The 17,649-nt window shown below is 42.3% G+C and overlaps 1 protein-coding gene across 2 annotated transcripts in view; it reads left to right on the forward strand.

Annotated features, from left to right (window-relative positions):
- The window catches only part of gtf3c1 (general transcription factor IIIC subunit 1), a 95,149-nt gene that overhangs the window by 30,329 nt on the left and 47,171 nt on the right, over positions 1–17,649 (forward strand). For both annotated transcript variants that reach the window (XM_080206913.1, XM_080206914.1), the window contains 9 exons: positions 900–1,039; positions 3,182–3,335; positions 3,554–3,657; positions 5,133–5,317; positions 6,516–6,869; positions 9,129–9,274; positions 10,582–10,679; positions 12,749–12,845; positions 15,771–15,948. In XM_080206913.1, coding sequence (XP_080063039.1) covers positions 900–1,039; positions 3,182–3,335; positions 3,554–3,657; positions 5,133–5,317; positions 6,516–6,869; positions 9,129–9,274; positions 10,582–10,679; positions 12,749–12,845; positions 15,771–15,948 — 1,456 coding nt within the window. The remainder of the gene's footprint in view (positions 1–899; positions 1,040–3,181; positions 3,336–3,553; positions 3,658–5,132; positions 5,318–6,515; positions 6,870–9,128; positions 9,275–10,581; positions 10,680–12,748; positions 12,846–15,770; positions 15,949–17,649) is intronic.

Genomic DNA, 17,649 nt, shown 5'->3' on the forward strand with positions numbered 1-17,649 from the left:
AGGCACAAGTCAAGAATGTGATGGAATAGCCCCCACTTGCCTGGGTGGCTGCAGCTGCAACAACACTCAAGGAGCTTGACACCATCCAGGACAAAAACAGAAAATGTTGGAAAATCTCAGCAAGCCTGACAGCATCTGCGGGGAGAGAATAGAGCCAACATTTCGAGGCCCGATGACCCTTCGCCAGAGCAGACTCATTTATACTTGAAATGTTAGCTCTATTCTCTTCCCACAGATGCTGTCAGACCTGCTGAGATTTTCCAGAGTTTTCTGTTTTTGTTTCAGATTCAAACAGCCACAGTATTTTGCTTTTAACTATTCAGAGCAAAGCAGCCCGCTTGATTGGCACCACATCCACTCCCTCCACCTCCAACGCTCAGTAGCAGCAGTGTGTTCTAACTATAAGATGCTCTGCAGCAATTCACCAAAGATCCTTAGAGAGCACCTTCCAAACCCACGGGCACTTTCATCTAGAAGGACAAGGGCAGCAGATACATGGGAATACCACCATCTGCCAGTTCCCCTCCAAGCCACTCCCTATCCTGACTTGGAAATATATCGCCGTTTCTTTGTAGTCGCCAGGTCAAAATCTTGGAATTCCCTCCCTTGAGGTGCGTGGACTGCAGCGTTTTAAGAAAGCAGCTCACCACCACTTTCTCAAAGGGCAGCTAAGGATGGGCAATAAATGCTGGCCTAGCCAGCGAAGCCCATGTCCCACAAATGAATAAAAAAAGAACAAAATGAATGTTGGCAGAAGGTTTGCTGTTGAAATTATTACACATTATGTTGCATACATACCTCCAAAGAATGAAAGGGGTGACGGGGATTTATTTTTAAATACTGATGCTGATCACAGTAACTTCTCCTTTCATGTTTATGTTTTGCATTTATTTTCATAGGAGAAGGGCCTGGGAAAGAAGAACAAACCATGCAAGGATACCCATTTAAAAAGACCTCATGAAACTTTTAGGATGCTAAAACGACAGAACCTGATACTAGAAGCCGTGCGGAATTTGAAACTAATTGAAAGCTTGTTTTCGTAAGTTTTAGTGCATGAGTCTGACACGTGACTCTGTCTCAAATCTATTGAAGCTTGCCAGGCGACTATTTCACTAATATCATTGGCAATGGGGGAACAATTGGGAGGTGATGGCCTTGTGGTATTAGCGCTCGACTATTAACCCAGAAACTTAGCTAATGTTCAGGGGACCTGGGTTCAAATCCCACCATGGCAGATGGTATGCTTATCCAGAAAGAACTGTTCAAATGTAGACAAAAATGTAACAAAACTTACTCCAACTTATAAATCAACGAAAGGGCTTAATAAAGAAATTAATTACTCCAAACTTGAGGCCTCGCCCTGGGCCCAAACTCCCTCTCAATTACCAACAGGTTCTTATTTATACTGAGTCAGCTGATCAGTTGACCATCATATTGTTCTGTAATTGGTTACATGGTTTACTGGGTCAGCTAACCCTTACAGCTTGTTACTATTGGTCACATTACATCAGATGCAATGTTATCACCAGTTCATTCTAACATGGTGTAATTTGAATTCACTAAAAAAAAAACCCGGAATTAAGAGTCTACTGATGACCATGAAAATTGTCGATCGTTGAAAAAAACTTTCTGGTTCACTAATCTCCTTTAGGGAAGGAAATCTGCCGTCCTTACCTGGTCTGGTCTACGTGTGACTCCAGAGCCACAGCAATGTGGTTGACTCTCAACTGCCCTCTGACTAGAAAGCCACTCAGGTCAAGGGCAACTAGGGATGGGCAATAAGTGCTGGCTCAGCTAGCGACGCCTGTGTCCCACGAATAGAAGTAAACAATTCTCAAAAATATTACCATGTCAGGGAAATTGGTTAAATTCAGAGATTCCAGCATTAGCTAAGTATTTATTAGCTCCAAGTAGGGATGATGAGGTATTGCTTCCTCATCCAAAGACATTAACTTCATTGAGTGAAGCTGAATGTCTTTCTGGCTGTGTTAGGAAGGCGAGTGCGATGTTAGCATTCATGTCGAGAGAGCTAGAATACAAGAGCAGGGATGTATTTCTGAGGCTGTGTAAGGGTCTGGTCAGACCCCATTTGGAGTATTGTGAGCAGTTTTGGGCCCTATATCTAAGGAAGGATGTGCTGGTTTTGGGAAGGCATCCAGAGCAGATTCACAAGAATGACCCTGGAATGAAGAGCTTGTCGTATGAGGAACAGTTGAGGACTCTGGATCTGTACTCATTGGAGCTTAGAAGGATGAGGAGGGATCTTATTGAAACTTTCAGGATACTACAAGAGTGGATGTGGAAAGGGTGTTTCCGCTAGTAGGAAAAACTAGAACCTGAGGACACAATCTCAGGCTAAAGGACGATCCTTTTAAAAAAGAGGAGGAATTTCTTCAGCCAGAGTGTGGCAAATCTGTGCAACTTTCTGCCACAGAAGGCTGTGGAGGTCAGGTCATTGAGTGTCTTTAAGACAGAGATAGATAGGTTCTTGACCAATAAGGGGATCAGGGGTTATGGGGAAAAGGCAGGAGAAAGGGGATGAGAAAAGTATCAGCCATGATTGAATAGCGGAGCAGACGCGATGGACCGAGTGGCCTAATTCTGCTGCTGTGTCTTATGGTTGGTATATGGTGGAGGTGCTGCAATAGATAAATTGCAATAATAAGTGGAACTAAAAATGATATACAAACCTTTACTCTTTTAGAAAACACTAGTTTTTAGGATATGAGAGAAATTATATTGCGAACGAGTCCTTAATCTTTCTCTCACTAAGTGCCAGGAGCTGTTTTAATAAGTAAATTAGCATGATTCAATTATACTGATACCCGTAATTCTTCAGCTTTCCTCCCTTTCCAAGACACACCCTGCCTTTGTATTGTTCTTGCTTGCAAGGGTAAAATGCTTGCACCTGAAGCAGTAGAGGAGCCTGTGATGGATTTGCTTGTTGTCGCAACTGAAACATGTTACGGCAAGCAACTGTTTGGGGAGGGCCGGGGAGGGGAGGAAGCACTCCCTCTGAAAAAGCACTGTTACAGATTTAACTAAATTGCTGAGAGTTATATTTGAGAGTTTAATCTTTGACTATAAAGCCCAGCTTTCTTCCAGGCAATCCAATGACACGGGTTAGCTAGCCCAAGGGAACTCTGCTTTTAGAGAAAGCTGATATTTGTTTCTTCTCCAGGCTTCAGAAGATGATCATGGAAGAGGAGAAGCAGGATGGTGTGGTCACCAGGTGCTGCAAGAAATCTATAGTCAGAATGGTCCAAAAGTTGTCTCAGGAGGGGCTGCTCCGACTCTTCCGTACCACCGTTATACAGGATGGCATCAGCAAGAAGGTCAACATTAAAGCTAATTACTCTCATGTGCACACCATAATTTTAAATTTGTCAAATTTTGGCAAAATCACCTTATATTGTTCTTAGCAAAGAAATTAAATGACTTTTGTAAGGGCTTTAGTGCGGATCTTTGTACATTGTTGTAGCCTTGATAATGGAACCTTCATTCACAGTGTGCACGAAAGTAAGCTTTCTGAGCATGTTTCTGTTCTAACTAGGTGGAGTTTGTGGCTCATCCCTCTGTGCTTCCCAATGACCCACTTGTAAAAAGTGCCATTGAGCAAGTTCGATTTAGGATCTCCAGTTCTTACACTGTTCACAGGTTAGTAGCTGAGGGGTTCTGTCATATTGGCTTAAATCCTGCACCTAGTAGGAGGTGGGACATTCCTTATAAGCAGCAATTGTCATTGTGATTTTTACTACCTTAGAAGAGATGACAGCTGTGCAATGCCTAACCTGGAGCTAAGTTCCTGAGAAAGCTAGAGAGATCCCTGGCTAACCTATGAGAGTTTGTCTTTACATTGTCCCTTCAACGTAGAAAAAATGTCCTGAAGACCAGTAGGGAAGAGACAAAATTGCTGGCCCAGCCAATGAGGCCCATTTTAAAAAAAAAAGCAAGGGCATACGCAATGGATGCTGTGAAGTACAGAGAACCAGACCTTGGGATGCATGCCCAAAGATCCCTGAAGGCAGAAGGACTTAGATGGTTAACTGGTTAAGAAGGCATTTGGGACACTTGCCTCTATTTGCCAAGGCAAAGAATATAAGAGCAGGAGGTTATGATGAAGCTGCATAAAACACTCATTAGGCCACAGCTAAAGTACAGAGTGCAGTTCTGGTCATCACACTATAAGAAAGATATGATTTGCACTGGAGAGGATGCAGAGGGGAAGACGGTGGCACAATGCTACTGTCGCTGGACTAGTTGGAAGATTCAGACAGGTGATTAGTCTTTAAAGGTCTACTACCCTGAAGGATAACTGAAAGAGATTATTAGCTTTACTTTGACACATTCATGAAGAGAATGGCCTCCCCACTTAGGGCACATGCGCCCAATTGTTTTGTCTTCACAAGCCATGAAATTCAAACTGGGCAAGTTACTGAGAAATGAACCAATACCAACAGGATTGAAATAAACAAAATACTGCGGATGCTGGAATCCAAAACTAGAGCAGAGGATGCTGGAAAAACTCACTAAAAAGTCCAGCTCCAGACCTGCTGAATTTTACCGGCATCATCCTCCTTGTTTCCGATTCCCGGACCTGTTGAATTTATCCAGTATGTTCCTGTAATTAATGTGACTGAGTTGTCTGAGCTTCCTGAGGATGGATTACCAGGGTTTGGGGTTACATTCGGTTTTATCTTCAAGGCATGCTTTGGTAAAGGCCAAAGAAATCCCTGAGGCAGTTTGACATTGCTATAATTTGGCCAGTGTCACATATCTATTAGAGATGAGTGCAGCTATCATCACAAGGGTAGCTGCTTACTTTGAGAGGTTGTGCAGTCTACTTGTTAATTCGCATTAATGGTTAATTCAAAATGTAGCTACTATGTCAGTCATTTTAACAACATTCAAAGTACTGGATAATTCAATTTATTTTCCAACAAAAAAGTGTTTCAAATTATTGGGGCAAGGATATGGAGAAAACAGTTCTCGCAGTGGAGAAGTTCCATTCATGAGACTGACCTAATAATTCAGGTCACTGTAATCTCCTTGCATTTTCGTGTCTGCTGCATTTGTTAAACTTGTTTTAAAGTAGCGACATCTATGGGTTGCTTGGACTTTCCATTTTGCAGAATGAAGGTGCTGCAGCTCCACGCTCAGAAAGAGAAGGAGAAACAGACAAAAGAGAATGCTTCGGCGCCTGCATCATCCGGGTCCGAGCACAGCACAAAAGCCGAGACCACCAGCAAGGGCTCCACAAGCAAAACTGATGAGAAAATGGGCGTCACTCCACTCAAAAATTACCGCCCTGTTATCGGTAAAAAAAAACCACTCCAAGTATTTGGAGTGAGCCGTGATTGTTAATTAGCAGATGCAGAATGGATGTTGTCCTGTTTTAGAATCTGTTTGCAGGAAAGGATGATTATAGCACAAAAGATACTTGGCTCTTTGTGTGCAAAAACCTGGCGCTAGATTGAGGCAACTTCTTGCGAGCTGCCCCCAGCATACCCTCAAATTTGATCTTTTACTCCTCTCTTGTGCTTGTAAAACTGAACTCTAACTCTTCTAAACTTTCTAACAATCCGATCATATATTAAGCTAATCTTTCTATTGACCTTGCATGTAACCGCAACACTTCTGCGCCCTGTGCTTTCCTTCTCCCCAGTGTACTCTATGAATAGTAAGAAGTCTTACAGCACCAGGTTAAGGCCCAACAGGTTTATTTGGAGTCATGAGCTTTTGGAGTGCTGCTCCTTAACCAGGTAAATGGCCACTCGCCTGATGATGAAGGAGCAGTGCTCCGAAAGCTCGTGATTTCAAATAAACCTGTTGGACTTTAACCTGGAGTTGTGGGACTTCTTACTGTGCCCACCCCTGTCCAACACCGGCATCTTCACATCATATTCCATGAACGATATGTTTTGCTTATGCCTGTAGAGCACAAGGAACAATATTTCTCACTGTGTCCCAATACACGTGACAAAATAAATCAAATCAAAATCAGTTCAAAACTAATCTCACTATCCTGCTCTCTCCAGCATGTTCTAGTTTTTTTTCACTCCTGGGAACATAAGATAGTCATGATCCTACAAACGTCTGCACAAAGAAATTTCTCTGAGTCTCTCTCCTAGTCTGAAATTGATGACCTGCCCCTGTTCGCTGACTCCCAACAAATGCAAGTGGTCTAACCCAATTCATTAAGTCTGAGTCTTTTCCACTCCAGTGAGAAGAATTCCAGTGTTTCAACTCTCTGCACTGTACTTTATGGGTTCAACATTGTCTACAACAGGGGCTCAGAATTGCACAAAGCATTCTAAAACTTTGGCCTAGCTATTGTTTTCTACTAATTTTATTAATGCTTTGCTCTCATATTCTGTTGCTATTTATTTCTCTCTGCCTGATGTGACAGCTGTTCTGTTGCACTAATTTAATGATTTTGCCTGAATATAGAGATAAGCAAATATATATATATTACACTTATGCCTGTAATTTTTAAAATTTCACATTTTGTTCAGTTCCTGGGCTCGGGCGTTCCCTTGGCTTCCTTCCCAAAATGCCTCGCCTCCGCCTAGTCCACATGTTCCTGTGGTACATTGTTTATGGACATCCTCTTCGAAGAAATTCCGAGGAAGCAGCTTCGTCTGCGCCTTCAGCTGGTGCTGCAGAAAGTAGTACAAAAGAGGCTTCGGACACAGATGCACCCAAAGAAGCAGCTGTTGCGTCTACATCAAATGAGACCAGTGACGCTGATATAGGTGGGGACAAACCAGCCGCTGATGAAACACCTGTAGGGTCATCAACCAGAGTTGAGATTGGTGGAGCTTGCCAGTGGGAAGGGGATATAGAACATCTGCATGTGAAAGAGACTGGTAATTTGAGCTTTCGTTATTCTCCAAAGTCACGCTCATTCTAACAGTATTGACATGAAAGAAAGAGCAGGTTAAAATAATGCTTCTCAAACAACTCTTGTAACATTGGAGCTTTGTGTTATAGAATCATGGAATCCTACAGAAGGAAGCCATTTGGCATATGCAGTCTGCACCGACCACAATCCCAGCCAGGCCCTATCCCCGTAACCCCATGCATTTACCCCAGCTAGTACCCCGACACTAAGGGGCAATTTGGCACGGCCAATCCACTGAACCAGCATGTCTTTCAGACTGTGGGAGGAAACCAGAACACCCGGAGGAAACCCACGCAGACATGGGGAGAAGGTGCAAATGCCACACAGACAGTGACCCCAGCTGAGAATTGAACCCGGGTCTTTGGTGTTATGAGGCAGCAGTGCTAACCATTGTGCCACGGTGCTGCCCTCATGTTATACTCAACAGAGCAAGCTGTTGTCTTAGCGCATAATTTGAAACAAAAAATGGTGCAGGACAGAACAGGACTGGATGATCTGCGCTATCCTAGTCCTCGCTTTTTAAAAAAAGCAAAATAGCAATTACATTTTAACTAGAGGAACTTTAGTTACTGGATAGAGCTCCCAATTAAAATTGGGAGCCTTTCCTGAGAGCTGTATCCGTTGGCATGATATCAAGTTAATCTAATGCTAAAGTGCTATATGATTGTATTTATTGTAGACTTCTGTTGGGTGGGAGCTCAAATGGTATGCACTACCCACAAACTTTAATTTGATATTGGTGTTAAAGTTATAATGCTTGACATGTCATGATTAATCCACATCTGCCATCCACCTTTGAGAGAGGACTTGGTCTGATAATGCACTACTGAAAACAGCTCAATGCTGACTGGGTGTCAACATCAAGGCAGTAAATATTCAGATACATTGCAAAATTTATTGTAAGCCAAAAGAGATAATTTATCTGAACCCTGCTGATAGCATTTTCAGGTTATTTTCTGCCCTTGGTGAACGTTCAACTTGCCGACCGTGTGCAAGTGCGCACATACGACATCAGCACCCGTATTGACTGAGAGATCAACGAGGAGCAGTCTGGTTGAAAACGGAGACGGCATTTGAGAGCAATTGGCATCACCTATTGCCCATGCACGCTGAATAGACAAACAACTTGAACAATAACCAAACTTCAAATTAACAATTTTGCAATTATAAAACTAATACTTAAGTACCAGCAATTTGGAATTCATAACTTAAATGCCAGAAATTTGGACTTTGGGAGTGACATTGACATACTAAGCAATGATGAGATTTGTAATCTTTATAATTCCCGTGGCACATTGACATCTACAATTGATAAACACCTGTGTTGTCACTGAGCAGGTCAAATTTGAGCTCATATCATTAAAAAAAGGTTTAGTTGTTTTAAACCAGAGTTTTGAGGTAACTCCAATTGTGCCAGCAATAATTTCTCACTAATCTTCTTTTCCTTTGCAACTCTATGGAAATCATGATGCCAAGCACATTAGTCGTCTAATGTCCCAATCATTGCTGTTAAACATGCAAGTGACTATTAAGTTTAGTTTATTTGTTAGTGTCACAAATAGGCTTACATTACTAACACTCTAATGAAGTTACTGTGAAAATCCCCCAGTCGCTACACTCTATCATCTGTTCGGGTACACTGAGGGAGAATTTAGCATGGCCAATGCACCTAACCAGCACGTCTTTCAGACTGTGGGAGGAAAAGCGGAGCACCTGGAGGAAACCCACACAGATACGGGGAGAACGTGCAGACTCCGCACAGACAGTGACCCAAGCTGAGAATTGAACCCAGGTCCCTGGCCCTGTGAGGCAGCCATACTAACTACTGTGCCACCGTGCTGCCAAATGCATCTACGATATCTGAAACTACCTCAGTAGACTTATTACGATTTTTCTTTTCCGCAGCCCCACTATCTAGATTGTTATCTAGCCTTGTACTGCTATTTCAAAATACCTGCAACCGTGTAAATCCATTTTTTTTGACTGAGATAAATTCTGAATTATTCTAAGCAATTATTTGTTTTGTGGTTTCAAATGCACATAGTTCTCTGGAGAGAAATATTTGGATCCACTCTCTTGCTCCATGCTTTAAGTCTGTTGTCCTAAAAATATATGAAGAAATTAGGCGAGTGTGACCACTGTTTTGAGCATGGTAAAAGCTAGTAGAGGACGTTGTATTCTGTTTTTTGCAGCTGTGACTGATCCATTTTACTGTCTTTAACAGTTTATGTGGACGAGGCAACATGGAAGAGATACTGTCCTCCTGTCCCTATTCACAGAGAGTTTGGACACGGTTGGGCTCTCATTAGTGACATACTGCTTTGTGTTCCTCTCTCCATCTTTGTCCAGATAGTACAAGTCAGTCACAAGGTAATACAATGAGTTTATTTCTAGAACGTATTATTATAGTGTGTGCTAAATGCCATTAACAACCTAATTGAAACAGTATGCCGTAGTAGGTGACAGTCATAAGTCGTTTTGCTCTTTTTGAAGATCTCTATTTGTTATAATGTAATATGGTTTGAGCTGTTTTATAAATGCAATAGAAACAGGTTGACATCCTACATGAACCAGGGAACTAACTAACTTTATAGTGATTCCAACGCATTTCATAGTTTTATGTTAGATAATACACATAAATGAGGAGTAATCAAAGTTTAAAGTTTATTTTGTTAGTGTCACAAGTATGCTTACATGAACACTGAAGTACTTGAAACTCGGCAAATACAAAGAACTCATGGAGACAGTAAATTTTGGTTGAAGATGTATTTTATTTTGCCCAGGCCTGGTCCGCAGGGAGGGAGAGTAGTTTGAGGCACTTCAAATTACTCTAAATTATGTTCTTAAGATGTACTCAATTATACATTTTTCAGAAATCATTTGCCCACCTACTCTCATCCTAAATGGATGAATCAATCGTGTTAGTATGAATTATTTATCTATAACCTGGCAACATGAGAATTTATTGGTCCATAGAATCTGAAAGCTCCTGCCCACTGTCTTTTAGCAACCCCAATGACGTAGGTCATAGAGTTCGAGTTCTTTTTCCACTGTCTGCTGAGCAATCTCTTATCAGAAAAAATTGAATTTTTCCATTTGTTCTAGTATCTGGGAAACTTGTATTTTCTGTAACCTATACTGATTAAAAACTGCTTTGTAGCTGTATTGTTCTTAAAGAATGTGGTTTATCTTAATCAGCTTTTATTTCATTATGCCTTAGGGCAGCATGTAGTTGGCCAAGATGTACATTTTAATACAGAATATATAAAAACACATGTTTAAAATCTCTAACAATGGTTATATGTGTTTTTATGCAAAACAGTACCTTTAGAACTCCTGGCACTTTGTGCTTTTTCTAGACCATATACATTTCTAAAGTAGTCTACCCTGATTTATTAGTTTTTTACTACCATGTTATCCTAAATCCCTCTGGAAAACCTAAGTGTCTGTGGAGCGAGAAACAATCCATATGATTCAGAGTTAAAGGGAAAATAATTTCCTTAAATTTAAGCTTTATGGGTGCTGAGTTTTTACTTTTCTGAAAGTATTTTCATAATAAATGAGATGTCCAATAATTACGTGAAATTTTGTGGTTAGATTATAGATGCATGCTTTCGTGAAGGTGTTAATGTTATATTTTAATTGCTCTAACTACACTTTTTGCCTCCTCTTAACAGGTTGAAAACCTGGATGAGTTTTTAAATGACCATTACACAAAGCACACTTTAGTCAGGGACTTACCCCAACCCATGAGGCAGCAACTTCTTTATAAGCGGTAAGGATTGTGAAATGTATTTTCAGAAACAAGCTGGTCCCTCGCTGCATGGGTGGGTAGCTATTTCTTTCAGCATAAATACTGGTTCATTAATGAATGTGCTGTTTACAAAACAAAAAGAGAACTTGAACACAAGTTCTTGGTGAAATTTTGTACCCCCTGTTTGAGGAACAAAACTCCTGTTACAGGTACCCAGTATTGGCACCACACACTTTCAACTCTGATAAAGGAAACTTTCTAAAGCACATTAAAACCTGGACATTTGCAGAACATTACCTCTTGGGAGACAAATGTGCCCTTTTCACAAATCAGTCACCTTGAATGAGCTTATCGGTTTTAAGATTCCCCACCCGGTGAGTTTGATTTGAGTAATAATTAGTTGTTGCAGTACAATCTGCTATATATATGTATATATATTTAAATTCAATAACTGGCGGATTACTTAGCCAAGATGGACACACTTCAGGATTTTCCGTTACTTGAGTTTGTATGTTTTACAAATGGCCAACAAAACTCAAAGTTTCAAGTAGCACGTTCCTTTGGTTGGTTATAACAGACCATACTCAACCAGCCTGAGCTTGCAAAATGCATTACTGTTAGATGTGATTCTGCGATTAGGCAGCACTTGCTGAACAGTCGTGTGTGTGCCAATAACTAGACTAACCAACCTGTTTAAGATAATCAGTCATACTCGAAGCAAAGCTCTTTTACTCTTGCTGGAAGCAACATGCTCCCAACAGGAGTAAATGGGGACCCATTTTTTATGTGGAAAAGGGATCTTTTCAATTCTTGCTCCTTTTTTGAATTACCTGGGAACTTGGGGAGCCTAAAGTTCCCCATTGCTTTCTCTTTGGCAGTATCTTGGCCAATTAGTGTTGGCTTGCCAACTAATCAGCACTTTCATTTTTTCCTGTAATATTGTGATCATTTGAAATTTGGCATTCTTGGATTTGACCTGATGAGTGCAAGACAAAAAGTTTCAGCAACATGTCTCTTTTTTTCAGCTATAACGAATAAGTTATTAATCCTTTGAATATTCAGCAGCAGTTGGATCCATCAAAACATCACTTGTCAAGTGAATCTTTTATAGAGTGCTTTTTATAACAATGCAAGAATAATTTGTTAATCAGAGGTGATACATCCCAGTAAACAACAGTGGTATTATGTTTCTGTTTGGAAATGCTGTGAGATTCATGGGAATTTAACACTTTGCCCTTTGGAAACTCAAACAAAAGAAAGACTTGTCTTTACGTAGCATGCTTCACAACCATTTGATGGTCCAAGTCACTTTACAGCCAGTGGAATACTTTTGAAGTGTTGTCACTGTTGTAAAGGAGGAATTGTGGAAGCCAATTTGCTCACAGCAAGATCCCAATGTGATTATCATAGAATCCCAACAGTGCAAAAGGAGGTCATTCAGCCCATCGAGCCTGCACCGACTCTCCGACAGGGTATCTAATCCAGGCCCATTCCTTGTAACCCCAAGTATTTACTCTGCTAACCCACAGATCCTGGGACACTAAGGGGCAATTTGGCATGCCCAATCCACCTAACCTGTACATTTATGGCCTGTGGGTGGAAACCAGAACACTCGGAGGAAACCCACATAGACATGGGTAGAATGTCCAAATTCCACACAGACTGTCACCCAACGTCGGAATCGAGCCTGGGTCCCTAGTACTGAGAGACTCCAGTGCTAACCACCGTGCCACAGTGTCACCCCAGATCATCTTTTGAGGACAAGGTCATCTTTTTTTTTGTCATGTTCATTAAGGGATAATTCACCTGCCCTTCCTCGAAACAGGGACATGGGATCTCTTATAACGCGCTGAGGGGGCAAATGTAGCCTCAGTTTAATATCTCGTCCAGCATATGGTACCTCTGCCAGTGCAGCATTTCCTCAGTACTACTCTGGAATTATCAGCCTTGATTTTTGTCCTTGAGCTCTGAACTGGGGCTTGAACTTCTAACCCAGAGGAGAGGGTGCTACCCAATGAGTCACAGCTGACAGAACAGCAAAGTATATCATCACTGATGCAAGCCATGTGAATTTCTTTTGGTGTTGACAGGAGATACATCTTTTCTATCTTTGAAAGTTTGCAGCGTCTTTGTTATATGGGATTGTTGCAGTTTGGCCCAACTGAAAAGTTTCAGGAGAAAGATCAGGTAGGCTTTCCAAAAGAAAGTTTGACGATTCTAAAGTCTGAATTTTTGGTTCTGAATTGTGCTTGTGCTGCTTTAAATCCAGTGCCTGTATCGATGGGTTGTGTGACTGCATTTCAGACAATTACTAATTGTTTTCTTTATTCTTTCATGGAATGTGGCTGCAGTAGGCTGGGCCAGTGTTTGTTGCCCATCCCTAATTGACCCTTGAACTGAATGGCTTGCTAGTGTGTATTACAGGACAGTTAGTTTATTTACTAGTGTCATGAGTAGACTTACATTAACACTGCAATGAAGTTACTGGGAAAATCCCCTAGTCACCACATTCCGGCGCCTGTTTGGGTACACTGAGGGAGAATTTGGAATGGTCAGTCCACCTAACCAGTACATCTTTCGGACTGTGGGAGGAAACCGGACCATCTGCAGGAATCCCATGCAGACACAGGGAGAATGTGCAGACTCCGCACAGACAGCGACTCAAGTCGGGAATGGAACCTGGGTCCCTGGTGCTGTGAGGCAGTAGCACTAACCACTGTGCCATCATGCTGCCTGTACCACATTGCTAGAGTCTGACGTCACAAGTTGGCCAGACAAGGTAAGGAGGGCAGATTTCCTTCACTAAAGGACTTTAGTGAACTAGGTGGGTTTTTACAAGAATTCATAATATTTTCACCGTCACTGTAACCCATGCTGTGTGGGCCTGTCTTGGCAAGCTACTTTTTTTTTCTCTCCAATGGTTTGAATCTAAGTTTCTTGGAAAGCACAATTGTGCATGTTTTTTGATTAATTCGTGGGACTTGGGCATCACTGGCTGGCCAGCATTTATTGCCCATCCCAGTTGCCATTGGAGGGCAGTTGAGAGCCAACCACATTGCTGTGGCTCTGAAATGACATGTAGGCTGGACCAGGTAAGGATGGCAGATTTCCTTCCCTAAAGGACATTAGTGAACTAAATGGGTCTTTCTGACAATTGACAATGGTTTGTTAGTCATCAGTAGATTTTTAATTCCAGATACATTTATTGAATTCAAATTCTACCGCCTGCTGCAGCAGGATTCGAACCCAGGTCTCCAGATCATTAGCTGAGTTTCTGGATTGATAGCCAAGTGATAATACCACTAAGCCATCGCCTCCCAATGTGGAGTTTGGTGTGTGAAAGTTGGAGAAACAAAATTCCAGTTACAGGCGCCCAATATTGGCATGATGCACTTTCAGTTCTGATGAAGGAAACTCAGTTAAGAGAAAATTAAGACCTTGACCTGCAGAACATTTTCCTTCAGGATAAATGTTCCCTTTTCACAAATTGGTCCCCTTCCTGTTCTGTACATGAAGTGACCCTGTTTTGTATTGTTACAACACTGATCTCGGTAGTATCATCCCAGTCTGAGAATAGATCATCAATTGAGCCTGTGTTTTGTTGCAGAATGCTGTGTGCAGAGGTTTCCCATTGTTCTGGTGGAAGTCAGGGAAGAGCTGCCAAACAGCCAATAGGTTATTTCCCGTGTGGGGAGAAGAATGAGACATAAATCAGTCCCTGTCGTATCTTGCCTATCCTTAGTATCTGATAATGGTACATTGTTGCAAAGCAGTATAGCACCTCTGAATGGAGGTTTACTGTTTGTAGAGTCTGGAAGGGTAGAAAATCATTTTGCATCATGTACCATTCTTGTATTCCATTTAATACAACAGAAAGCTATCAAACTGGGGAAAAGGTCCATCAAGTCCTCAGGGTCAGTTTTTATTGTAGAATTCCTACAGTGCAGAAGGAGGCCATTTGGCCTATCGAGCCTGCACTGACCCCGCAACAGAGTATCTCACCCAGGCTCTACGCCCATGGACCCACATATTTAACCCTTAATCCCGCTAACCTACACATATTGAGACACTAAGGGACAATTTAGCATGGCTAATCCACCTTGTATGCACATCTTTGGAATGCGGGAGGAAACGGAAGCAGCCGCAGGAAACCCATGCAGTTAGGGGGAGAATATGCAAACTCCACACAGTCACCCAAGGTGCTGTGAGGCAGCAATGCTAACCACTGTGCCTCCATGCTGCATCATTCAGTGTCTAAATTCCATTTAATATATAACATAATCCTTCTACAAACTTATGCTGCAGTTGTAATTAAACTTAGGGAAAGCATACTCAGGTGTGTTTGCCTGTATTGCCTTGTAGTTTTTGTTTGCCTAACATAATTATTTTAATTTTAAATAAGATTTTGTATGTTTATTTATAGTTTAACTTCAAAACTCTTCAATTTTGTAATTACTTTGTTTTTCCACAGGCTTGGCTATTAATTTAATATATGACATGCACTCAGGCGTAATAGATTTTCTTCCTTTTCACATACTGGTAATTTTCACACTTGGGTAAAGAGACAACCAGCCTTTCACAAAGCACCTGCCCATGGTAGCTTTTTAAACAGGATGAGGTAGTGAAATCCATCCTGTCTTGTCGTCTTCCCATCTCTGTCAGTGTCCAGGTCTCTTGCCACACTGATGTGGCTGCATTGCTGAGCTGCTTAAATCATTCCACTTTGTGGGACTACTAGGGTGGTACAGTGGTTAGCACTGCTGCCTCACAGCACCAGGGACCTGGGTTCGATTCCGGGCTTGGGTTACTGTCTGTGTGGAGTTTGCATGTTCTCCCCGTGTCTGCTTGGGTTTCCTCCTGAGCACTCCGATTTCCTCCCACCGTCCAAAGATGTGCGGATCAGGTGGATTGGCCATGCTAAATTGCCCTCTAATGTCAGGGTTAATGCACTGGGTCACGGGGATAGGGCCTGGGGTGGGATTGTTGTTGGTACAGACTCAATGGGCTGAGTCTCCTTCTGTAAGGTTTCTATCATTCATTCTATGATTATTTGGCATAATATGAAAAATCTGAAACTGGAAGCTGACCTCTGATTGTTTTCTTTCCCTCTAGATTTTTGTTTATATCAAAAAGAATGCCATGATCGTTGACACTACTAGCTGTGATCCGCACTACAATCTGGCCAGAAGCAGCCGGCCATTTGATAACCGCTGCTATGCTCTAAACAGCTTGCAGGATGTAGAAAGCTTCTGGTTCGATCTTATGTGTGTCTGCTTGAATACACCACTAGGTAAGTGCAGTTCCAGACCATCCATTCTTATCAGTAGTCCCTACTCTCTTTCCTAGAATCATAAAATCCCTACAAGTGCAGAAGAGGTCATTCAGCCCATCGAGTCCGCGCCAACCCTCGGAAAGAGCATCTGACCCAGGCCCACCTCCCCTGCCCTATTCCTGAAATCTCTCACATTTTGCCATGGCTAATCCCATCAACCTACACACCTTTGGACTCTAAGGGTTAATTTAGCACGGCCAATCCACCTAACCTGCACATCCTTGGACGGTGGGAGGAAACCAGAACACTTGAAGGAAACCCACGCAGACACAAGGAGAACATGTAAACTCCACACAGACAATGACCCGAGCCTCGCATTAAATCTGGGTCCCTGGCACTGCGAGGCAGCGGTGCTAACCACTGTGCCTTTCTTTCCTCTCAAATTTGTTGCAAGTTAAAGAGATTGTAGATCTGTTTAATCCAAGTTTGACTGTAGCCATGCTGAAAGTAATTTTTGCCCTTGAAATGTCCACCAAGTTATTGGATACTCTTTAAACCACATTTCTAAAGATATGTATCCCTGCTCTGTATCAGCCCAACCAAGAACTATCAACCAGTGAATTTGCTTGTTCAGTACACCATAGTTCGGTGGCTGGGGTCTTTTCCCTGACTCCTATGCTACAGCTGATGAGAATGTTACTTCAACTGTACCTGTAATAAAAAAGAGTGAACAACATTTGATCACTTATAGAATATCATCATAGAATATCATAGAAACCCTACAGTGCAGAAGGAGGCCATTTGGTCCTTCCAGCCTGCACCCACAACAATCCCACCCCAGGCCCTATCCCCACAACCCACACATTGACCCTGCTAATCCCTCTAACTTACTCATCCTGGGACACTAAGAGGCAATTTACCTTGACCAATGCACCTACCCTGCACATCTTTAGATGTGGAAAGAAACTAGAACACTGGAAGAAACTCAGGCAGACACGGGGAGAATGTGCAGATTCCACACAGACAATGACCCAAGCCGGGAATTGAACCTAGGTAGGTCCCTAGAGCTGTGAGGCAGCAGTGCTAACCACTATACCCCCCCTTAATAACTCCCTGATTGTAAATTTTAAGAAACTAGGCTGATGAATATGTTTCTTTCATTCTCAGTCAGCAGTAGGGAGGAATAATGTTCTCGGTCAGAAGGAGCACCAAGGGCAGATCTGAAAACACTGTGATTCGCACCACTGCCTCACAGCGCCAGGGAGGACTCGGGCTCAATTCTGCCCTCGGGTGACTGTCTGTGTTGAGTTTGCATGTCCTCCCCATGTCTGTATGGGTTTCTTCTGGGTGCTCCGGTTTCTTCCCACCCTACAAAGATGTGCAGGTTAGGTGGATTGGCCATGTTAAATTGTCCCTTAGGGTTCCAAGATGGGTCACATGGCCTAATTCTGCTCCTATACCTTATGGTCTAAGATGTGTAAGTCTGATGGATCAGCCATAGTAAATGTGTGGGGTTACGAGGAAAGGGCAGGGGAAGCAGCTTGGTTAAGGTACTCTGAGTCGGTGCAGGCTCAGTGGGCTGAATGGCTATCCTCTGCACTGTAGGGATTCTATAATCAGCTGGATTTGGTTATGTGCTGGCTGATTTTGACTGTTTATTTGGTAGCACAAGCCACAAGCTTTCGGAGCACTGCCCCTGCTTCAGGTAAGTGGGAGTTA

Source organism: Carcharhinus amblyrhynchos, chromosome 18 (assembly GCF_965287045.1).
Source record: "Carcharhinus amblyrhynchos chromosome 18, sCarAmb.v2.hapA, whole genome shotgun sequence".
NCBI lineage: Eukaryota > Metazoa > Chordata > Chondrichthyes > Carcharhiniformes > Carcharhinidae > Carcharhinus > Carcharhinus amblyrhynchos.